This window comes from Drosophila miranda, chromosome XR, assembly GCF_003369915.1.
Source record: "Drosophila miranda strain MSH22 chromosome XR, D.miranda_PacBio2.1, whole genome shotgun sequence".
Taxonomy (NCBI): domain Eukaryota; kingdom Metazoa; phylum Arthropoda; class Insecta; order Diptera; family Drosophilidae; genus Drosophila; species Drosophila miranda.
Genome location: NC_046674.1, coordinates 8,543,972 through 8,568,189, shown reverse-complemented (window position 1 = coordinate 8,568,189; position 24,218 = coordinate 8,543,972). Strand labels below are relative to the sequence as shown.

Genomic DNA, 24,218 nt, shown 5'->3' with positions numbered 1-24,218 from the left:
CCCTCCAACCACCGCTGTTTTTCTCGTGTTTGTTTGTCGAGATGATTGACATATAAAATATATATATTTTACGGCGATATTTTGTTAGTTTGATGAGCGAATCCCATTTATTGTCCTGACAAAACGAAAAAAATAGAATTTACGAGCGAAACGAAAAACAGGCTCTGGTAGAGGGGGGGACGGGGGGGAGGGGGGGTTCCCGGGCATTGATTGAACATTTCCAAGGAACATTATTTTTCCCTTCGCATTTATTTAAACTTTTCTTTCGGTTCTTGAGGCTTTTCTTTATTCTCTTGAGGCTTTTAATTGCTCGCGAGACTTTTGGCCTTAGTTCTCGGCACTTTCACTTATCCTCTTTAGCCTGATTATCTGACACAGGGATCTGCTTTTATGTGGTGTCAGAGCCTAAACCTTTTAACGGCAAATGATTTATGAAGTGAGCAAAAAACGAAAGCTGAAGAGGAGCCAACGAACGGCAACGGGAACCCAAGCAAAACATGCAACACAATTTGCTTTTATTGAAGGCGACAATGCCACACAGCACAGCACACAAAGGACAGGCGGGACACGGAGGACACGGGACAGATTGGGGTTTTTTTTCGGTCTGCCCGAGTAAGCAAATCCTGGGGCAGGAAACAATGCGCAACGTAGGCGATAACAAGCCCAATCATTATGGCTATGACAATGCGGCAAAGAAGATGGATCCAGTCCGAGAACCAGAGCGAACCCCACTTGAGCGAGCAGCCGCCGTCGCCGTCACCGTCGCACTTGAGAGTCCTGTAACCTACTGGCCTCGGTCTCTCGGTGTGTCCTGTGTGTGTGTGTGTGTGTGTGTCCTGTGACACATATGCGAGTCGCCTGAGTGTGACATGATATGCGAGCACTTTGTAAAATGGGAAAAATGAAGCACGAGGCACACACGAAGCAGGACGATGGCGCTCCAGCGGGTGTCCAACAATGTTGGCTCAGGATATGGATATGGATATGGATATTTAGGATTTACGCTCATACACAGACCGGTGCCTTTTGCCTCGGCTTACATAACTTTGTATGCTTCATGTCCTTTCGCTTCGAGTGTTAAGCGACATTTTTCTATTTACCAGACACACACACACAGGGACACACAGGGACACACAGGGACACACACAGGGACACACAGGGACACCGAATGGTGGCCATTTTTATAGCTTCGCTTTGCAGCAGAAGGGTCCCGGTCCCGGTCCCTGCATATCAGATGGCTGGGAAAGGAGTGCCCATAAATCCATTATTCCCATGATTTGTTATTCAATATTTTGTAAGTAGATTAACTTGCGGCACTGCCACATTTGTTTGCCACAGCAACGTCGTTGCCTTGTCAGCGTGTGGTCTGCCCCAAGGGGAAATGTGCGAATTAAGCAAAGGACTCGGCCGCCCCGAAAAAAATAGAAGGAAGAGGAAGAAAACATAATTCACCAATCTATTTATCATATTTTCGCCTCGGACGACGGGTCAACCAATGCTGAGTGACCACTTAAATCACCACAAGAATAGACATTCGAATTGAATTTATGACACCAGCATAAAGTTGTTCTCTTCGCAGTGTCCGTGTGTGTGTGCGTGCCCCAAGGATATGCCATTTATAGCTCAAGACCCTCCATCCCACTTCCACTTCTCCCTCTCTCTCCCTCTCTCTCTTCCTCTCTGTTTCTTATGGCCACTCGACAATTTATGACCTCTTAAGTCAGCTGCTGGTCCAAATGCTGACCGAATAGTGGGGGCCGCTGGGGGCCGTTGGGGGCGTGGGCGGGGGCAACATCGCCAGACAAATCTCTTTAATCCACTTGCATTAGACTTGATTGAGAAGTTTCGTTTGCCCTGGTAGATTGCATTTTGCTCGTAAATAAAACGCCACTGAAATCCCAATCTATGTGAAATTTGTTCTAGAATCAACGCAGAGGCAATCGTGATTAAGGATGCCCGTAAAAGTAAACTAAACCTAGAAGAAAGCACCCCAATAATCCAATCTTCCATCTTTGATATATTTCTGGTTCATTTTCTGCGAAGCCAAAAAGTAGGCAGCACTTTTTATTGCCACAAATGATCACTGATCGAAGAGGCTTCACTCGTGGGCTTTCTGAATAGAGAAGTTCCTTGTCCGCCATAGAAAACACTCCCTTCTTCAATCCCTATCCTCAATATCTCCATCTCTATCTCAAAATCTCGCTCTAGTTTGCCCAAAAAGTATGCAAACGATCACTGATCGAAGAGGTTTCACGAAACGTGCAATCTCTATGGAGATTTTCCTTGTTTGCCATAGAAAACACTCCCTTCTTCAATCTCTATCCTCATATCTCCATCTCTATCTCAATATCTCGCTCTAGTTTGCCCAAAAAGTATGCAAATGATCACTGATCGAAGAGGCTTCACTCGTGGGCGTTCTGAATAGAGAAGTTCCTTGAGTGCCATAGAAAACACTCCCTTCTTCAATATGCCTGTACCCTATCCTCAATATCTCCACCTCTATCCCAAAATCTCGCTCTACTTTGCCCAAAAAGTATGCAAACGATCACTGATCAAAGAGGTTTCACGAAACGTACAATCTCTATGGAGATTTTCCTTGTCCGCCTTCTTCAATCCCTATCCTCAATATCTCCATCTCTATCTCAATATCTCGCTTTAATTTGCCCAAAAAGTATGCCACACTTTTGCTACAAACTCTCACCGAGAGTCCATTACAAAAGGGTTTCTGTAGGATAGATTGTTGCCCCAGAATGTGGCCGCTTATCCTCTCTATGTGGTGGCTGAACCCACACTCACCTCAATCCGATTATCATCCAATTCCAGTTCACTCAGACTCCAGAGCTCTGCAAAGACCGTGTCGCCGATGAAGTTCAGATTATTTCGCGTCAACTTGAGGACATTCAGGTTGCCCAGGCCGCGGAAGATCTCGCTGGTGAGGACATTGATCTGATTGTGGGCCAAATTCAGGTAGGTGAGACGGGCCATGTCCGCGAAGAGGCCCTCGTGCAGGGTGCTGATGTTGTTGTTGTTGAGGAAGAGACGCTCGCAGAGCGGCAGATTGCGGAAGGCGTAGCGATCCATCTCGAAGATCTGATTGTGCTCGAGATTGAGCTCCCGCAGACGGATGTGATTGGCGAAGGCGTCCTGGTCGAGGGCCATGATGTGGTTGTTGTTCAGTATGATCCTCTCGAGGAAGGGCAGATTGGCGAACGCATAGCTCTTGACAATCTCCACCTGCGAGTACTCGATGACGATGCTGCTCAGGTTCTTCAGCGGCTCAATGATCATCGTCGGTATGTAGTCGAGTCGGGCGTTGTTCTGGATCACGAACTTCAGTTCGCGCAGCCGCTTCTGCTGGTAGAATCGCGTCCAGGTGGTGTCGTTCTGGTGCAGTCCCTCGGAGAACACCCAGCACTCGGCCTTCTGCACGGGCACATGGTTCTCGTCGGGCGTGCAGTAGCACATCAGCTTCATGTCGCGCCTGCGGGTGCAGAAACCGGTGGAGTCCATGGGTCCGTTGTAGCCAGTGCTGCCGCCGCCGCCGCCCATTGAGGCGCTGCTGCTGAACACATAGCCAGAGCCAGAGCCAGAGCCAGAGCCGGTGCCAGAGCCAGAGCCAGAGCCAGTGCTGGCGGCAGTCAGGGAGGACGATGAGGAGGAGCCGCCATAGTAGGCGCCATTGGTGCTGGCTGCCGAGGCTGCCACGGATCCCTGTTGTCGGCTGCGATTGCGGCGCCCCTCCTTGTCACTCGAACGGGCCTCGGTGGGCGGCGCCATCAGGCAGCAGCCCAACAGCAGCAGCACTGCCACCGTAGCTGCCGCCGAAGCCGCCATATTATGGCGCTGATGATGCGGCAACATTTCGTTTCGGTATTCCTCTTCCTTCCTTTTCTTTTTTCTTGGGGGCGGGGAGGACTTCAATGGGAAGCTGCTGGAATGGTACGAACAATACGGAATGACTTGGTCAATAAAATTTGTTTATCTCTCGTTTGGTGGGGGGTGGAAATTCGATTTTCATGGTCTTGCGCGGCAAATGGTTTTGATTTGATGATCCCCGAAGGCAGGAGACCTTCTGGTGCCCCCAGGTCCCCCTCCCTGCCCCCCCTTTAACCCCTCATTGTCGCTGGAAAAGTGTTCAAGTGCCGCCTGCTGCCCATAAAAATGCTAATTAATGTTATTAACTTTTTCACTTTTTGCCTCCAATTTCAGTTGGGAATTTCGCGGTGAATTTCTCATTCTTCTCCATCTCTCTGAAAATTGGCCTCTTTCGGCCTCTTTCGGCCTCCTGCTGGCTTCATTTGACGCTCGACTGGCGCTGCTTGCCACCCCCGCAGCCTGCCACAGATCCTGCTGTCCTCGGTCCTCGCTTCTGCTGTCCCCAGTTATCCTTTACCCCCCATAAACAAATTTATCGAGCTCATAAATAACTGCAACACAGTCGCTGATTGTTCGCTCAATGGCAAACGGCTTCATTTCGGTTGGGGGGGGGGGGGGGGGAGGGGGGATTGCCCCCCTGTGCCTGTGCCCCTGCCTCGTGCATTTCAAGTGTCATTGGGCAAAAGTGCTCTCTAATTATGCTCGTACTTTTTAATACATTTATAAGTCACACAAAGTGACATTGGGCATATTTGTAGTGGCTGCTGGTATGCGTGCCCCATGGCCCTGCAGCCCCTGCACCATCGCCGTGGCATAATGAAGTGTAAATAAGTTATTGTCGGATGTCAAGTGAGTTATCCTCGTTATCGGCAGTCGGAGCAGAGAGCCAAGCCAGTGTGATTTGCATAAAATATTGTCGCAATAGCCAGAAAATCGAGGCGGTAGAGGCAGGGCAGGGGCAGGGCAGGAGGGCAGGGGCAGGAGCAGGGAAGGAGCAGGGCTGGAGCAGGGAAGGAGCAGGGATGGAGCAGGGCAGGGCTGGAGCAGGGCTGGAGCAGGGAAGGAGCAGGGCTGGAGCAGGGAAGGAGCAGGGAGGGAGCAGGGATGGAGCAGGGATGGAGCAGGGCTGGAGCAGGACAGGAGCTTGGCTGTAGGCCCTGAATGGGGCAGCGATTGAGGCCGAAGAGGCAGTCGTGCCTCTGTTTCCTGCCACTGTTGGGGATTAGTTGGAGAAGCCGAAAGTCATTTGAGTTATTGACTCTCTCGTTGCCGTGCCCTGACGTGCCGTGCCCCATGCTTCATTACATTGATTTCGATTATAAATTTTAAATAAAACGATGATAAGTGCTTTTGCGGATGCTTATTCAGGATTATCTGTCATCATGCCAGGACCCCCCCCCCCGCCTTGGTCCTTGGGGGGGAGGAGGGGCGGTGTGGGCCAAAGTTCATGGGGCTCAAGCAGCATTAGAAGTGGCATCACACCGCAGGATTAAGTACTCAAAATATACATGAAAACTTTTGGGCCAGACAGCAGCAAAGGAGCGGCAGCGGAGGCAGCGGAGGCAGCAGCATCTGAAGATGACTCCTTGATGACTCCAATTTAAATATCAAAGCGAAAGTCAAAACTAAAATGTCCTGACGCACGCACACACGCACACAGACAGAGACAGAGACAGAGAGGGCGGACCACAGGAGCCACAGGATATGCGGCAGCACTAAAGGCTCTGAGCCTGATAGCTCTTGAGAGATATTTGTGAAATATTCTTGGAATTTTTAAGTGTGTCGTCAAGCAGCAAATCAAAAAATACACCTCCATCGCTCCACGTGTGTGTGTGTGCGTGTGTGCGTGTGTGTGTAATTAGATTTTCAACGCACTCAGTGTGAAAGAGAGAGGGAGAGAGGGAGAAGGCGGAGGGCGGAGGATTTACATCTATATTCATTGGCACACATATGTATGTATGGATGGAGGATGCAGCCAAACGCGTCCACGCTGACAGCCAATTACTCAAAACAGAACCAAAGAGAGAGAGAGAGAGAGAGAGAGGGAGACAGCGATGGGGCAGCTATAAGAAAGAGTGTACGTGTGTGTGTGTGTGTGTGTGTGTGTGTGTGTGTGTGTGTGTGTGTGTCTTTACAAGCAAATGAAAAATCAATTTGTTGATTATGCATAAATCATATGATTTATGCGATTCCAACGCTGGCTACCGCCCCCTCGCCACCCCACCCCTCCCCACCCCACCCCACTATCACTCTTAAGGCCTCTCCTCATAACTCATTTATCAAACGACAGACACAACTTTTCGCCCCCTCCAACGTCCTCCGCCTGCCGCTCAAAAAAAAAACAAAATAGAAAGCGACGAAGCGAAACAGCAATCTTCTGTCCCTCCCTCCCTTCCCCTCCGCCAGAGCCACATCCATCTCCTGATGAACTTCGAACACCAAATCGCATCTAAGAGATTGCCAGGTTGTCTAGACGCGAGTCTGTTCTGCATTCATCTGCAGGATAGACAAAAGAATCGATCTTGCCTGGGCGGCAGCCCCTCTAACAGGCCCCCTCCCTTGCACCTATGCCTTGTCTGTGGGGGCCATGCTGCCTCCTCCACGAGGGAATCTTTCCCAAGAGGACCTTCTTTCGATCTGCTGATCGAATGGTTATGGTTTCCAGCACATGGTAGTCACATTTGAGGGTCAGAATCCCGCCTTGGCCACCTTCAAGGCGTACCACCAAGTACATAACCGGCAACATCATTAAACAACACCAACAACAAGGAGCCACAACTGTGGCAGGGCGGCAGGGGGGTTGGGGGGTGTCTAGTCTTGCCCTGGTTATCGGCCTGGTTTCTCCCCTCTGTGCCCCCCCCCCCCCCCCCCTGCTGCTCGTAATTCTGAGGGAAAATTGCAACAAGAAGCAATTTGTCTTGTTGTTTATAATTTCGATTAAACTTTCGAAGCGAGAAACGCACACACAAACAGGACTCGGGGCAGGTCCTGTGGAGCGTCGCATATGTTTGAGTATCTTTAAGTGTGTGTGTGTGTGTGTGTGTTGGTGTGTGTGTGTGTGTGCGTGCAAACAATGGGCCATGCCAAAGAGGGTCGGTAGCCCCCAAAAGGGAAGCGTGTGAAAGTGTGACAGAAACTGTCGACAAGGGAGAAAGGGGAACGGTAGGGACCGGAGGCGTTCCACCAGTGAATGGGCGACAGGACAGCGTGCGGGGTGGGGCGGAAGGGGGGAGTACGACCCAGTAGGAAATTGGAGCAAAGCCGCAGCCAGTCAACGGCTGACAGCCCCACTACGACGACGACTACGACGACTCCCAGTGGCGGCCACGCAAGCAATTTTCCAGGGAGACAGAAAGATGCACACACACAGATAGATATTATTTGTTGTAATGGAAATTTCTTAACTTTAAAATAAAACAAAAAAAAAGAGAGAGAGAGAGACGCTACAGGAGGAGAGTGAGCCTCGTTTATGGCCTTCATTGCCGACTGCCGACTGCCGACTGCCGTGAGGCTGAAGAAACTTTGGCTTGAAGCAGGAGTTCGAGAGGAGGAGGGAAGCGGGGCAGAGTCTCCCGATCAAGACAATGAGCCAGAAGCACAGTGAAAATCTGTTCTCTGCCAGCCTCCTCGGTGGAAATTGTTTTCAATTTTCATTATTTGACAAATGGTGACACTTCCGCTGTGTGGCAGCAACAGAGCAGAGCAGAGAGAGAGAAAGAGAGAGAGTAGGAGAGGGGGAGAGAGACTTTGGGAAGAGACTTTAACAATATGTCTGCCACATGTCTTTCAATGTTTTCATGTCTCACTCTTCCTCCAGCAAGTCTCTAGTGAGTGTCTCCCTCTCTCTCTCTCTCTCTCTCCACCTCTCCTCCTCTTCTTCTTTTGGCAGTCTCTAGTGCAGGAGTGCTTCTCTCTGTCTGTCGTCTGTGTGTCATGAGGTTGTGTCAACAATAAGTTTTTATGCCGGAAGAGACTCCATAGTTGTTTATGGCAGTAAACCATCATCATCATCGTCAACATCCTGCCCATGTATATATGTATGTATCTGTGTATCTGTGTATCTGCAGGTTTATCCCCTAACTATCATGTGAATATAACTTTAAGCGCTGCCTCAGAGACGTGCTTGACTTTGACTGACGGAATCCAGCTGGAGAGGCCCCCCCGCCCCTCTCTTCTGCTGGTCAAATGTTGGACAAACTGCAGTGTTCGGGGGCTGCCTCTTTGGCTGACAAATGATGCAAAAGCTAAAGCCAAAATGGCATACAAAACACAGCCATCAATCAGTTTTCTGTTGGCCACGTTATGATGACGTCCGCCACACGTTTTATTTGTATTTCAGGGATTTGTCTTTTGCGTCACACACACACACACACAGAGACAACTCCTGTCAGCAGCAGAAGGACTCTGTGCCCGAGTGGCACTAGGGATACCCTTCTCCCCTCTTTCCCCATTTCAATAATCTATATATATATATTTATTGTCAGGCACATGTCACACTTCATAAATATTTCATAAATTGCTTCGCCTTTCTTCGACTGTTTCGACTGTTTCGACTGTCATTTGTTAACCCTTTCTTTTTGCTGGGCCGCTTTGCCGCCTTTACTTTGGCTTATGGTTATTACCGTTATCCCGCCGGGTAGCGGGGGCGGCAGTCAGTCATTGCCAGCTGACACATATTGTCCTTAAGGGTGTCCTCCCTCTGCCCCTCTCCCACTCTCTCGTCGCACTTTCGACTACTTTTACTTGGAGTTTCCCCCCCCCCCCCCCACACACCGCACTTTCTTATTCGTTTTTTAGCTTTTAGCATACCTGTCATCTTGCCCGAAAATAAAATGAAAAGCTAGTTGCCAGAAAACGTAAACTTTCCCTATTTTTTCCGCCGTCTCGCATCTCCTCCAGCCCCAGCCCCACCCCCACGCTGCCTGGCCGCCCCAAAAGTTGACACATATTTCTGCCGCCCCCACCCCCCACCCCCCTTAGACAGACAGACAACGCCCCAGTGCACTTGATCTAGCTGCTGCAGTATTGCCTTGGCAGCCCTGCCTCCTGCCTTCTGCCTCCTGCCACCCCTGCCTCATGGCTGCTTCTTCTGATTTTTTGGCTTTAACTTTTTGCTGCCACAATTTGTTGGCCCTTCGCTCTCTCTAACGCTCTGCCTGTAAGCCTTGGCAACTGCTTAATGCCCAAATTGGCAGCACCTGGCCGAAAAGTACCCCCCGCCTTCGTCCTGCCGTGTGTCCTGGTTGATAAGTAGAAGAGTCCTCGTCGCGTTTTTCTTATTCTGCTTTGACTTTCAACGAAGTAGAAGCGAAATTATTTTCGCTGTTGCAAGTTTGTGTTGCAACAACTTTGCAAAGTGAAAATTTGTCAAGCAGCGCTTATGCCAGGACTCCAGCGGAGAGGGAGGGAGGGGGGGGGGGGGCGGTACTCCTCTTATGTCTGCTGCTCTGCTGCTCTGCTCTTCTGCTGTCTGGATATAATAAATTCTTTCAGTTTAGGCAAAAATGCTCCACAAACACTCAAACACAAACACAAACACACACACACACACACACACACACAGACACAGAAAAAAGCAAACACAAACACAAACACAAACACAAACATCGGGCAAACATAAATACAGACAGTTACCCATAGAAGAGGTCCTTCCCGAGCAGGAGAAGGGGGGGGGGGGGGGGGGGGGGGGGGAGTGCCTGTGACACAACTTTTAACTCACTTGCCAAAATATTTTAGCAAATTTTTGAATAAAACATTGCCAAGATGCCATTTGAGAAGCCCCATCCCCCCTCTCCCCCTCTCCCGCTCTCCCCCTGTGCCCCCCCCCCCCTCTCTGGCCTGCACCTGTGCGCCGTGTGTCATCTTTTTGGGCAAATGCTTTTAGATGAGCAAAGATTTCAGACACTGAGACCGAGGCTCTCAGACTTAATTAGTTGAAATTCGACTGCCACACACGCACCTGACTCTTGGGTGGTGGTGGGGGGTGGTGTGGGCGGGGGGGGGGGGGGGGTACCATTTGCTTACCTTTCCTCTCCTTTCGATTGAGTGCTTGGGTAAAAGGCCTCGTCACGATCTAATGCCAATGTCTGCAAAGAGAAGGCGAACGGAAAAACGAATTACTAGCAGAAATACACGTATGGGGGGGTGTGTGGGGGTATATGGGGGTATATGGGGGTGTTTGGGGGGTTTGGGGTGTTTGGGTTGTGTGGTGATGTGTGGGGGAATAACTAAAATTATTATAATCTCATGTTTTGGTTCCAGTTGCAGTCGTAATACATAAAATATAACCACGATTGGTATTTGGTGGGGCGGGGGCGGGGCGGGGGGGAGTAGCATTCGTTGTGTATATTATTTATGGAAATGCCGTAACCCCTTCCGCCCTGCCGCCTCCGTTCTTTGCCTTCTGTTGCTTTGAATGTTAATGGAAATTATATGTTGAAATATCTATTAGATATAGTAGAAGGTTCATTCCTCTTCAATCGTAGGCCCCGCACAGACCCCCTGTAATTGCGTTAATTTTCCAGTAATTGTGGCTCCTGGCCCGGGGCCCTAGGGCCCAGGCCCGCAGGACATGCGATAACAGAAAAAAAAACGCAGAAATAAAAGGAAAAACTATTAACACGAAGGGTATGGGATGGGATGTGGGTGGGTGGGTGGGTGGGTGGGGGTGTGTGGAATGCGTGGGTCAGATGTGTCCATGTGTGGGTTGGCGCGTTATTCAAATAGTTTCTGTTTCGTCAGGGACTGCCCTGATGATGACGACAGCCCTGCCCTCTCTGCCCCTCCCCCCCTTGCTGCCACGCCCCACTGATGTGGGGGAGGCCTTTTGTGTGGCCTGAAATAATTGCATTGGCTATGCCTAAACAGTGGAGACCCATAAAAAAAAACCAAGCAAGTGGACATTTCCCCTTCACATAGTTTGGTGGCGTGGTGAGGGGGGGTGCGGGGGAGAGCTGCTGCTGGATGCGGGGGCACTGGTTGTTTACTGCAATTATAATCGTTTCCCAACATTCGTTGACCATTTCTCGGGTCATGCCATGCCCCGCATTCCAGGCTTTCCTTTCCCTTCCTTTCCTTTCCCTTCATTTAATGGTAATTATGCCCGCATTATATTCTGCAGCCCCTTATCTCTCCCCCCCCCCCCCTCTCCTCGGCATTTTTTTTTTGTGTTGTATTATTTGAATATTTAATAAGATTTATGCCATTCATGCCTCTGTGCCCCTTGTCGATGCCTCTCCGCTGATTAAGCATTGAATAATTGCTGACATGGGCAAGAAAATGCCATTGTGGGGGGAGTGGGGGCCGGGGGCGCTTAGAGTGGGTTTCCTCTATCATTGGAATCTGAAATTTGATTGTCGGTGGAATGTCAAACAAAGTTCAAATGGCGGCTGCCACTGGCAACCGTCGATTGTCGACTGTCGACCGAAAACCCAAATGGGAAACCTCAGAAAAGCAGTTCAACAAAAACAAAAACCAAAAACCAAACAACAAAATATATATATGGAAAAAAAGATAACCAGAAAATAATACGTATAACATTCCCATTCAGGTAAAACATATACAAAAAAAAACAGCTTAAATTGTATTGATTGTTGGCCCCGAAAAAAAGAAATGCTTCGAAAAGTGAAGCATATGTTCGTGATGGGTAACTGATGAAGGACCTCTTTTATAGGATCTTCGAGGGTTTGGGTGGGTTCTAGATATCTGTAGAGGCACAAAAGGGTCTTCAATTGCTTCGAAGAGGGTTTATTTCTGGGTATACTTATAGATTACACGATATGGAGGCATAAATATCACAGTTTTAGGCCCAGAATAGACTTTTAGGAGGGGATTATGGAGCCACATATTGTTCTCTGTGTATTTTTATCTATTTGCTGGGAGAGATTGTCCTTTAGGCAGTCGTAGAGTGGGGTTTTTCAATGCTAAGAGAGCAGCTGGGTTTGTTCCTATTTCTACTGCTAAATCGACATTTATCTATTAATTATGGAATGAATTCATCAATAGTCTTTTAGAGGCTTTAAGACTCGAAATCTTTAAACTTTAGTCCAATCCTCTTCAGAATTCATCACCTAAAAGACTTGTAGAGGCTTTAAGGATCTATATATGTATGCTCCAGTCGATCGCCTTCAGAATTCATCACCGAATAGACCTATAGAGGCTTTAGGACTCGAAATCTATAAACTCTAGTGCCGAATTGACTTTTAGAGGCTTTAAGGATCTATATCTATTAGCTCTAGTGCGATTATCATCAAAATGCATTACCAAAAAGACTTTTAGAGGCTTTAAGATTCCAAATCTTTAAACTCTAGTCCAATCTTCATCAGAATTCATCACCTAAAAGACTCTTAGAGGCTTCTAGGATCTACATCTATAAGCTCTACTACGATCATCATCAGAATTCATCTCCAAAAAGACTTGTAGAGGCTTTAAGGATCTATAACTGTAAGCTCCAGTCGATCTCCTTCAGAATTCATCACCGAATAGTCTTGTAGAGGCTTTAAGAATCGAAATCTTTAAACTTTAGTCCAATCTCCTTCAGAATACATCACCAAAATGACTTTTAGAGGCTTCTATCTATCTATATCTATAAGCTCTAGTACGATCATCATCAGAATTCATTATGGCATGTGATTTATTGCCATATCTGAGGTAAAACCAAAGTATCTATGGCCTTTTCCCAGCCATTTTTGTGCTTTAAAGTGTCTTTGTCCTTAGATACATTGTAGTCTCCATATGAGATGCATAATTTATCCCCTATTTAAGTTCCTTAGGGGTGGCCCCATAAAATGTTGTCCCATCCATTAAATCCACGTACAACAAGACTCGTTTTTGGAAATTGTTTAAAATCAATTTACTTAAACGCTGCTTCACCCACTCCCCTCTCGCCCGCCCTCTCTCCTTCTGCTGGCACATTCCTGCCACATTCCATCCATGCCCCCCCCGCCCCCACATGCCTCGCCCCACAATTTGCATGCGGCGGATAATCCTGGGGAAGACTCTTTCTGGAAATTGCTGCAACGTTTCTCCATTTCATGTGTGAGGCAATAAAAATTTAATATAATTACGCACAATTTCCAGTTGAAGTTTATGACAGAGACATGCACAAACACGTTAACAGAGGGGCGACGGGGCGACGGGGCGACGGGGAGGGGGGGGAGTGGCTGGGAGGGGCATCGGCAACATCACATGTATGGCAGGACCTCGACGTGACTTTTGACAGCGCCTTTGGATCCTTTGGCGTCCTGGGCTCTCTCCGTTCGCTTTCTAGGGACTTTATGAGACGCCGCGCCGCCGTCGCCCTTTCGCCAAGACAAACATAAACAATAGGGCGTTCAGAGGGGGGGGGGGCGTGCGGGGCTGGCTGCAGCAGCAGCTGATTTCAAAGCTGTTGCGACAAGCAGAGAACCCCTGAAGCTGCCTCCCCACCTGCCCCACTGCTCCCCTCGGCGTCTGAGAAAAGTTTACAAGCAGCCAGGGTTGCCACACACACGGCGGAGAGGAGACACCGCCTGCCGCTTGGCGGGTGGGGGGGTGGGATGTGCGCCCGGGAGTTAAATATTTGTTTCGCTTGTTTACCATTGAAGACCCCAAAAGCAAAGTCGTGCCACACGACGACGACGACGACGACTCCGCCTGTCAGAGATCCTGCCTCTGATAGCCATGCCCCCTTAACCTCTAGCCCCTGCCCCTGCGCCCTGTATTACCCCTCTACAAGCCCTCTCCATGGTCTCTCATCTCTCCCCCATTGAGTCCGTCCTCATTTGCCCTTGTGGCAAGTTGTTATTTCTTCATATTGAGTGCCTGTGAATGATATAGGGGTGCCACCGATATAGGGGAAAGCAGCTAAAGAAAGTGCCAAAACAGTAGTAGAAAGAATAAAGTGTGGGGGGGGGGAGGAGGGGGCCTTCTTCTACAAACAATTCAAAAATTCCCCAGAAATTGTCTCAATCTGTAGAGCAAACAATCTGTTGGTCCGTGCAGGAAAATCCTTGGCTGTACATTCAATTCCCTTACTGCCAACCACATGTCCTGCCGTCCTGCTGTCCTGCCACTAATGTAATTAGGTAATAAAGCTGCTTGGCACCTGCGGTACCCACTATCCCTCCCCCCCTCCCCCGCTTTGTTCCCCATTTAACCGACTATAAAAACATTAGTGACAAAAATTAATTAGGCCAAAAACAGCAGCGGCAGAAGCGTATGGCCGCCATGCTAAATGGTCATAATCAACTTCCGTTATTCCGCACCCATTCGCCACGCCCCCTACTCGGAGCAGCCCCCCTTTTGCTTTCGGTGCTCTCATTTACAACAAATAAACAGGGATATAAAAACCATGAAACTGATTTTTCACGCCATTTTCATTTACATTTTTGCGGTTGTTGTTGTTGTTGTTTTTTTCTGACTTGCCTCTCTTTCGCACTTTCTATCTACCGCCACATCTGTTTATTTGCTGTGCCCGGGCCCTTGCCCCAAGTGTGGTGGCATCATGGAAACGCATGTGTAATTAAAATATAATAATAATTTCCCCGAATACCGCAACAAGCGAATAAACAAACAAAAGAACGAAGGCAAAGGCGGGAAGAGCGGGAAGAGCGGGAACAGGAGCAAAGCCAGAAGAAGAAACAGGAGCATAGAGGAAGAGAGGAAGAGGCAGGGGCAGGGGCAGAGGCAAGGGCCGAAGGTGGAGCATTGAAAGCGAAATCAAAAAGAAACCAGAAACCAGAAACAAAAAAAAAAGAACACCCACAAAATGGAGTGCTACAGTGGTTATTCCGACCAAAGGATATCGTCTGCTCGGCATATCTATAGAGAAAATCTACAGAAGAATGACTAGATCCAAAAGGAAGGGCAACATCTTCCTCAGAGGGAGAGAGGGAAAGAGAGAGAGAGAGAGAGACAGAGAGAGGCTTAAATCTTAGTCTGAGAAGATCGCTAGTTCGCTTTGGGACAGTGGCAATGGAACGGAGATGCTGTAAACATAGCCGTAGAGAGACCCCGTTCGATGATCGATTAGGCTGCCTTTGGGTCGCTTTGGAACAGTGGCAATGGAACGGAGATGCTGTAAGGATAGCGGTAGAGATGATATCACGTTGGACGATCGATCCGGCTCCCCTTGGGTCGCTTGGGAACAGTGGCAATGGAACGGAAATGCTGCAAACATAGCGGTAGAGAGACCCCGTTGCGAGCGTGGCCCAGATCCGGCTCCCCTTGGGTCCCATACACCCCATACCCCCCGTACAGGGTATCATAGCACACAGTAGACGCTGTATTTATGACGAAAGTTTCGAGTGGGGTGGCACCCCCGGCACCCCTCTGCTCCGCTGCGCTGCTCTCTCTCTCTCTCTCTCTCTCTCCATGGAGGAGCAGGAGGAGTGCCATCTGCTGCTACTGCTGCCAATGATTATGATGATGGCAATCCTGCACGCACACAAAACGCCGAACAGGTGGAGCTGCCATTCTACCTTCCCCTCTCGCTGGATGTCCTTCACCTTTGCCTGTGATTCAGGCTACTGGCTTCTGGCTCTGGCTCTGTCTCTGTGTCTTGCTTTTTGTTTTGTGCACATTTGTTACGCTCAATAAATGAAAATGTTCATATAAATATTTCATATTTCTGGCTGCCGCCACTTCAGCATGTGCCACGCCCCCCCACACACACACCGCGCGGCCACCCCCCCAATCGCAAAAACAGTTTCCGCCCATTAAATTGACATACGCGCTTTCGTATTCGCATTCGTATTCATTTCCCTTTTGGCGTTGGCTTTCCCCCTCCCGATCCCCTTTACCCACCCTTTACCCCCCCTTTACCCTCCCTTTTACCGTCCCTTTCCCTTTCATCTGCCCACACTTTTCCACTCGTTCTTCCACTTGAAAGCTCTCCCACGCTTTTTGCGTGCTTCTTCTTCCTCTTCTTTCTGCTCTGTTTCGAGTTTTTTTTTTTATTGCTTTTTCTCCTGTTTGCACAAGTTTTGTAATATTTTCGGTTTATGTTTACAGTTGGCAAACGCATTAAAATCACAGATTTACATTTTTTCCCCCTCTCTCCTTTCCGGCCCGGCCTGTTGTCACACCCTCTAAGCGAAGCCCTCAAGAAGCTCGTCCGCTCAGCCACCCGGCCTGTATATCCGCTATATAATCCTCCATCCTATATTACTCCACCTCCTCCGCAATCCATCGAACGAGAGCGCTGCGCTCTGTTCTGCTGTTCCATTCCGCCTATTCCCAAATGTCTAGCGATCTGCCTACGCATTCCTTTGCCCTCCGCCTGAATAATTTAGTGTTTTTGTTGTTGTTATTGCTGATGTCGTCGCATTATTGAATCGGAATGAAGAGAGCGGCAGAGCGGCAGAGCACCCCCCTTCCCACCACCACTCGCCTGCCATGGCGCCCAGCTTATTGTTTCAAATGTTTTCTTGGGGACACTTGAGAATGCAAACTGTTGATGGCACCCTCCTCATCGGTGGAGGCGGTGGCTGCGCGTCGGCTTAGGCGGCGAGGCAGGGAAATTATTTTTTAATAAACACGACACAACAACAGCACAGAAGAGGAAAAAAAAAAGGGACACACAAAAAGGGGGAAGGCACCCCCGTGCATTGCGTGGCATGCGTCGTCCTGTACGGTACCTTTGGAGAAAGTGGCAACAGCGTCGTCACCGTCGTCGAGGGCAAAATAAATAAACCCACTTTAATATGCGCTCGTTATATTATTTTCTTTTCATTTTCTTGATTTTCATTTTCTGCAGAATCTCCGTCGTGTTACTTGCCCCATTCCGACCCCCAAAAACTCCCTTTCTTCCCATCTCTCTCTCGCTCTCTCTCACTCTTTATGTTTTCCTTTCATTTTTTTTTGTTTTTTTGTGTGTGTTTCTTTTTTATCCCCGTGTATTTTTTCATGTTTTGTTTGCCGCTCCAAGGGTGGGGCTGGGCTGGGGCTGGGCTGGGGCTGGGCTGCCGCCGAGGCAATGGGGCCCTTCACTTGTTTGAAGTGCCACGCTCTATTTAAAGGCAAATTGTCTGTAGTCCTTTATACAAATATTGCGAATACTTTTTTTCGCTCTTTACCCCCCCCCACTGTTCCCTCGCTCTTGTTTCCACTGTCTTGCGTCTCCGTTTATCATTCTTTTGCATATTTTTCCGCTGCTTTCCGCTGCAGTCGTCCGAAAGATGTTTCGGACTGCTGATCCTCTCTCCTCCGCCTCCCTCTCCCCTTTGAACCCTCTACAGCGAAAAGACAAACTGGATGAAAAGTTTCACCCGCGCCCCCGCGCTCGTCTAGACATCGCCGTGGAATTGGGTAATGCAAACACAACAACAGCCAAATAGCCCTCTAAAAATGCTTAAGCTCTCCTGGTCGAGTGGTTGGTGGGCGGTGGGTGGACTAATCGGGCTATGGGGCATGGCTGGGGGACGGGGGACGGGGGGTAGGTGCCCCTTAGGTTAAATAATCATTTTGAACTGCAGGTGCAGTGACCTGTACTACAATCGGCATTTGTGTGTTTTTTTATTGCACCACAAGAGACGCAGTACAGCGGTGCAAGGGGGGGAGCATAATTGTGTGAGTGGGCGAGGGCGAGGGCTGGGATGGATTACCATTTCGTATCATTCAAGCAAAGAGAGCGACTTAGATGTGTCTCTTTTGATGGGAATGCGTGGAATAGGGACTGCAAAAGTGCTTGTTCCGCTGGAAAGAGAACGAGCGAGCAGGAAGAGAGCTACAGAACCGCAAGAGAGCGAGCGAGCAAGCAGACAGAGAGCGTGCGAACCGCAAGAGAGCGATCGAGCAGGAAGAGAGCGAGGAGCAGAAAGAGAGCGAGCAAGCAGACAGAGAGCGAGCGAACCGCAAGAGGGCGTGCGAACGGCAAGAGAGCGAGCGAACCGCAAGAGAGCGAGCATCCGAGCAGGGAGAGAGCGAGCGTACGAGCCGCAAGAGAGCGAGCCAGCGAGCAGAAAGAGAGAGCGGCAGATCCGTTTGAATCTGTTCAGCTGGAATTCGGTGCATGCTTGCCCTTTGCTTGCTCCGGGACTCTGCAGATTGTTTGAATCGTTTTATCGAGCACCGCTCTACCCTTTCAGGTAACCAAATACCACCCCCCCTTCCACCCCTTTCAGTGTATGGCTATCATCGCATATGTAGCAGCAGAATCGAAGAGAGTGGTAGAGCGCGCGTGCGGTGGGTGGGGGGAGGGGGCGCCTAGTTTCAATTACACACGCACTTGGCAAATGTCAAAGAAAGCGGCGGGAGAGGCGTGAGAGCGGGAGGGTGGGCAAGGATAAAGACACACGCACAAAGCTTATGGGACATATGGCAAGGGCCCGTCCCTCTCCCTCTCCCACTCGCTCTCCCACTCCCCAGCCCGCTTGTTCCACATTCGCCCCTCTTTTTGCAATTGTTGCGCCTTTTATTTGTTTGCTTTCTGCTTCTGTTGTTCCTCCGCTGCCGCTGCCGCTGCCACTGCCGGTGCCGCTGCTGTGCCTCCTGTGCACGCTCCTGCTCCTGCTTCGGCTCCTTCTGTTTGCTTGCTGCTTATTGTTGTTGTTGTTTCTGCTCTTGTTGTTATTGTTGTTGTTAGGACCGTCGTCATCGTTTCGTGTCATTGCCTTTGTTTGCTTTTGCAGCTCCCGCTCTGCCGCACTCTCACAGTCTCTCCCATCCTCCACCTCTCACGACCGTTCAGTGACTGCTTTCTGAGGCCTTTGCCCCCCCCTACCTCCACCCTTACTCTCTGTTTTACTGCTTGCTCGGTGACTGCTTGCTGCCTGCTTTTAACTGCTTGCTCAGGCCTTATTCTCTCTCTCACACACTCTCTTCGTGTTTATTTTCTTTTTATATTTTGTGCGTGGCATCCGCGTTACAGTTACGCACAAAAGCGGGAGGGGAGGAGGGGAGGGGGGGGGGCGACATGGACACGGACACACGCATATGTCCCGCTCTAACCCTCTCTGCACCCTCCCCCCCCCCTCTACCATGGGCACACGGAGCACTCGTTAAAGGTAAAAATTTATTGTATCTTATTATTATTTTTTTATTGACAATACGTGACGCGTACACCAAAACCGACAACAGCCAGCGTAAGAAAAACAATGCAAAAAACAAAAAAGAACAATCGTCTGAGCGTGCGGCGTGAAGGAAGGGAGGAAGGGAGGAAGGGTTCAGCGGCGTGGGGCAGAAAGATCCTTTCAATGGCATAAAAAGATTTCCTCCAATCGATTTCGCTCCTCGCTTTTCGCTTTTCGCATTTCGCTTTTGTTATTTTATAATTTTCGATTGTTTTGTTTTGCTGCCTTTTGCTTTCGCAGTACACTTTCCACCACCCCCCCACCCCTGGTATCCCTTTCTCTTTTTTGGATACCCAGCAGCGACGATCCATCCACCGACGAAATGGAGAACATTTCATGAATTTCGAAACTTGTAAAAGATACAGGATTTAATAAAATCGTAGCCATAATCCCGTGAATCCTTGCCCGTCCTTTTCCAGGATATCCCATAGTCGTCCATAGTCACTTCGGGCCCGAATTTTGTTTGTTTTTTCGCTGACTTGACGCTTTTGTTCGTCCCCGGACTGTCTGCCGGCTGTGGAGCCCGCATTCGAGGCGGCTGACAGCGGAACTAGGACCTCGAAAACGGGTCCTGTGGCGGCAGGGCCATGCGTGGCCTTTGTTCCTTTTTATGTGTGCCATTAAAAGCAGCTTAGAAGATCCTTGAGGCCTGCAGGCCTCCAGGCCTACCAGCGACAAGCGTTAATCATCATTTACGGACCCGCAAAATCGAAGATTACCCCCCCCCCCCCCCCCCCCAAACCACGAACAACAAAAATTAACTTAATCAAATCCAAATCCATTTGCCCCACCGAAAAATCAAGACGTTGCACATGCCACAAGCAGAACTTTCGCTCCCCAACGAATCATCCGAATAGACCGACCCCTTTTGAAGTCCTTAAAGGGCAGAGAAACAATTTGCTGTTACCTTTGTTGGGGATACCCAAATCCCCACCCACCCACACGCACACGCACACACACAGGCAGAGAGAGGGGAGGGGGTAGTGGATTGGTCCTTGTTTTATCTACGAGGAAAAAGTTTTCCCTGCCTGATTTCCCACTTTCCACAAATTCGCTCTCTCTCGCTCTCGGCCCCCGGAATGCCCGGGGCCAAGTTTTTCGTTTGCTTCAATTAATTTTCATTTGTTTACTAATCTAACAAATTAAACTAACGGTTAGCTATCCCTTCTGTCTGTCGCTGTCGCTGTCTCTCCGCCCCCCCCACCCCCTCCTTTCCCTTACGCTCTGTCTCTCGCTTCTCTATTGAAAGGTTTTCCGCTCTCTCAACCGTTTCGCATTTCTGTGGGTTCTCCTCTGAGCAACGGAAATTGAAAGGATTTTTCGGGACCCTTTGGGCTACGTGGGGAGTGCGAGCAGGCGCAGGAGTGGGCTTTGGTTGCGGTATAGCAGGGGCAGGGGGCAGGGGGCAGGGGGCTGGGGGCAGGGGGATGCGTTGTCCTGACACTGCCAATTGAAATTTTAATCATCCTGATCTGTGTATAGACAGTTACAGCAGCAGACAGGGCGACCAACGGATGGATGGCATGAAATTGGAACTGGCAATGGGTTTTAGGGGGTGCGGGGGGTATAGGGGTTATGGTGGTATTTGCTTTGGGATTGATTAAACAATTTATGGTTAGTATTTCTGGAAATTGTTCAAGGATGCAGGGGAGCGGGGCTGAGAGATTGAGGAAGAGTTTCCCTATGCGACATTTCCGGTTACAACAAGAAGACCCGCTTAAGAAAGATGCCAGCATGCTCATTGCGATGGAACTGTCTTTCGGGCAGAAGAACTCTCTCTCTCTCTCTCTCTCTCTCTGTATAGAGAAATGCCCAACACTACAGATTTGATTCATTTGAAGCGGGAAATCGAATGACCCTAAGACAAGGCCTTGAATCTTAGCCCAGGGTACCGGATGGTCTTTACACGTATGTTTATGGGAGAGCGTGAGTTCTCTAAGGCAATGGCTTAGTACTGGTTCTAGGGATCTCTGCCTGGACCCACCGACCATCAGTTTGAGTGCCTTTCTGAGTGGGTTCTGCCTGAGTTTTTGGGGAATCAGGCATAAGAGGACCACTATATCAATCATTTTATGAGGCAACATTCTATCGATCCCCTTGGAAAATCTCTGGCACCACGAGGTTTGCCAATTAAGGATATGCCTACAGTATTACATCTAGGAAAAACCTTTTAGAGTAGGTTATATCTAGCTCCATTCCGACTTTCCTTTGAAGAACTGCGCGAAAGTAGAGTTTGGTCTTCTCCCAAGGCTACACCCCTCCCCCCACATCGATGGGTCAGGGTTCAACTGATTTCCTATCATAACCATTTCCCCCCCATCGTGACCTTTACACTCCCCCTTGCTGCCTATTGTAACGCCTTCTTTTCTTGTGCTTCCCTTTTCCTCCTCGCTTTGGCTATTTTTACGCATTTCCTCGTCCACTGCCCCCCTCCCCCCCACCCAACATGGGGCGCTGATTGGGGCTCTGGTTTTTATCCTGTGTATTTTTTATGAAAATTAATTTTTCATCAAAAATGCTACAACAAATATGGAAAATCGTATCCCAAGAATATATATAGAGATCTATTTATGGCAACGACAATTCTGGCAGTTTAAAGGAGGCCATCAAGGGGTTAGATCAGAGATTTTTCCTAGGACGTCCCTCCGTCAATTAATTTGTCATCCAATTTCACCTTTTGGCTGTCCCTCATCTTGCTCATCCTTGAAGTCCTTGTCCTCGTTCCTCGGCCTCATCCGCGAAAGGAAATCTGTGATAAATGCCCAAATAATTGCCCGTTCAGGCTTCCCATCAGGATAAGGATCTTAAGGACCGCTTTGCCATCAAGAGAGAGAGAGAGAGAGAGAGAGAGAAGGGACCTGTGCATTTTGCTTCTTTTTTTTTGTTTAGAGGCAACGGCAACGACCCTCTGAAGGGGGGGTAGGGTTTGGGGGCCTTTGGCTTCTAGTCGCGGGCGTGTCAAATGTCGCGCCGAAAATTATACCTTCTGTCGCTCGGGAAAATATCCAAATACAGGTCTTTCCCAGCACCCTGCTGCCCCTCACCCCTTGGAATCCCCCCATTCATTGTGTGGCCAGGCAAACAGCTTGGGCATTTTTCCGGCTTTTCTTTGGCGTTGACGTTGATGTTCGTTTCGTTTCGTTCGCTGTTCGTTGTTCGTTGCTTCGGCGGTTGTTCTCTTCTTGTGCTGCATACAGCCACGCCCCCCCCCGCTGCCTGGCAAGCCCCCCTCTGACCATCTCCCAGGCCATTTTGCGTGGTTTTTCATGGCTTTCTGGCGGTGCTGCTGCTGCTGCCCGTTTTTATGTATTCAGTCTCAGTGCGCTCACTTGACTTTAATTCTTTTTTCACACGCCCACAAAAGCGGGGCCCACAACAAGCAAGGGGGAGGGGGGGTGGGGGCAGGGCAAGTGCAATTTCCTAACGGCTCTTAAGGTGCGGCAGAGAGAAGGCAGAAACATGGGGCACGGGCTTTGCATTCAGATGAGCAGCAGCAGCAGCAGCAGCTGAATAGGTGCGTCCTTCCTCCTCCCCCCCCTGCCATACATGCCACATGCACCTCCGTCGCCGCCACCAACCGACATTCGAGTTGTAATTGCTCAACATGCCACACATTTCTACAATTTTATGTAGATTTAATAGCTTCCTGAGGCTCCCCCCTGCAACGTTCCCCTCTCCATCTTATCTCACATTTCATTTGCTTGCGTGACATTTCATTTGCCGGAGTCGGAGTCGGAGTCGGAGTCGGATCCTTGTATCCCTTAACTGAGATTCCCAGATACTGAAAATTCCATTTCCACTACAGGGGGCGGGGGGCGTTTGGTCAATTCCTAACTTTGTCTCCTCCCCTTCCACTTTACACTTATTTAATTGATTTAAAGCCAAGTTTGTCAGGAGAACACATGTCCTTTCGTAAGGGGGCGGGGGGGGGTATCCGTCGCGTGGCGGCGCCTCGAGGCGTAAAAACTTGTGCCTTTTGCTGCTCTTCAAAAAGGAAAAGCCTTTCGCTAGCCAGAAACCAACAATTTCCGACAACGACGACTCTTGACATGTTAATTGGCAGTCAGGCGATGGAACAGAGAGTGTGAGATAAACAGGGATGGAGGGGGATGGAGGGGGACGGAGGGGGAGCCTGCCACAACAGGACACCTCTTGGTTGGTGGGGGGGGGAGAGGTCTCTGCTTTATGATTTCGTTCCATAATTTCTTATATTTTCCCTAGATTTGTGTTTTTGTGTGGAAAATCTTTTGGGTTTCTCTTTTGGAATCGAAAAATCTGTTGTCCCCAGATTTCTGTGATTTGTATCTAATGGATGCCTGACTTTCCCTACTTTTAGGGCAGGTTCCCTTAGGAATTCCTTAGGAAACCATTGAACTCTTCCTTTGCTGTTTTTTCTAAGGATTCCGAAGCCCCGAAGCCTTCATGCAAGACCTTCTTTAAAGCCGAACTTTTACTTCGTTTTTCGAATCTACCCCGGGCTCTTCTGGCCAGCTTTCACGTAATTTTAAGCCCATATAAATTCTATCATTCATTCACGGCTTTCGTGATCCTTCTTCGTTGCTTTTAGTGGATTTCCACTGTATTCTGGCAGTCGAAAAGAATATAAAAAGAAAAAGAAAACACATTTCAAGCACAAAATATGCTTAAACATCTCATTTGGAATTTCCTTTGAACATCGACTGCGAGTCGAAGGGGTGGGGGGGCACGGGGCATGGGGCATGGGGATGTTGCAACATCAGCGCATACATACTCGTACATCAAATATGAATTCGTTTTTGGCATTCCAAGCCATTTCCTACACTTTCCTCTTGCGTTTCGTTTCGCCGATATTCCTGTTCCCATTTCCGCACTCCGCACTCCACGCTCCCCTTCCTGCCGCCACTTTTCGCCGCTTTTCTCTGCCTTTCCTGTAGCTACAGCTATTAAGTATCTGTCAGATACTTTGGTGCACATTTTGCATCTTTTGCTTGTAATTGTATGCAGTTCCCATTGCACCAGCAGCAGCGGCAGCTATTCCGCATATGAAATTGGAAGTCCACCCCCCGGTCTCTCCTGCTGCCATCCTTCCAACTTCTAAGCAGTTGATGGAGTATCCGTATCCCCACTCGAGTGGGGGGCGGGGAAAGTGGAGCGCCACTAAAAGTAGTTTGCCAAGAATTGTCGCGGATTGCTGATGAGGCAAGGCACTGGAGTTCGTTTTATATGGGATAAAGGCGATTGAGGACTGTGGATTGGGGGGCGTGGCCGTGCTGGGTGGGGCGGGAATGCAAATGCAGATGCAAATGCAGATGC

The 24,218-nt window shown here is 49.3% G+C and overlaps 1 protein-coding gene across 4 annotated transcripts in view; it reads right to left on the bottom strand.

Moving 5' to 3' along the window:
• Positions 1-24,218, bottom strand: part of LOC108153385 (connectin) — a 147,847-nt gene that overhangs the window by 17,534 nt on the left and 106,095 nt on the right. For 2 of the 4 annotated variants that reach the window (XM_033387064.1, XM_033387065.1), the window contains 2 exons: positions 9,901-9,962; positions 2,797-3,931 (listed from right to left, as the gene is read on the bottom strand). In XM_033387064.1, the coding sequence (XP_033242955.1) occupies positions 2,797-3,861 (1,065 nt within the window). In that variant the 5' untranslated portion in view covers positions 3,862-3,931; positions 9,901-9,962. The remainder of the gene's footprint in view (positions 1-2,796; positions 3,932-9,900; positions 9,963-24,218) is intronic. The other 2 variants (XM_033387066.1, XM_033387067.1) reach the window with 1 other exon arrangement.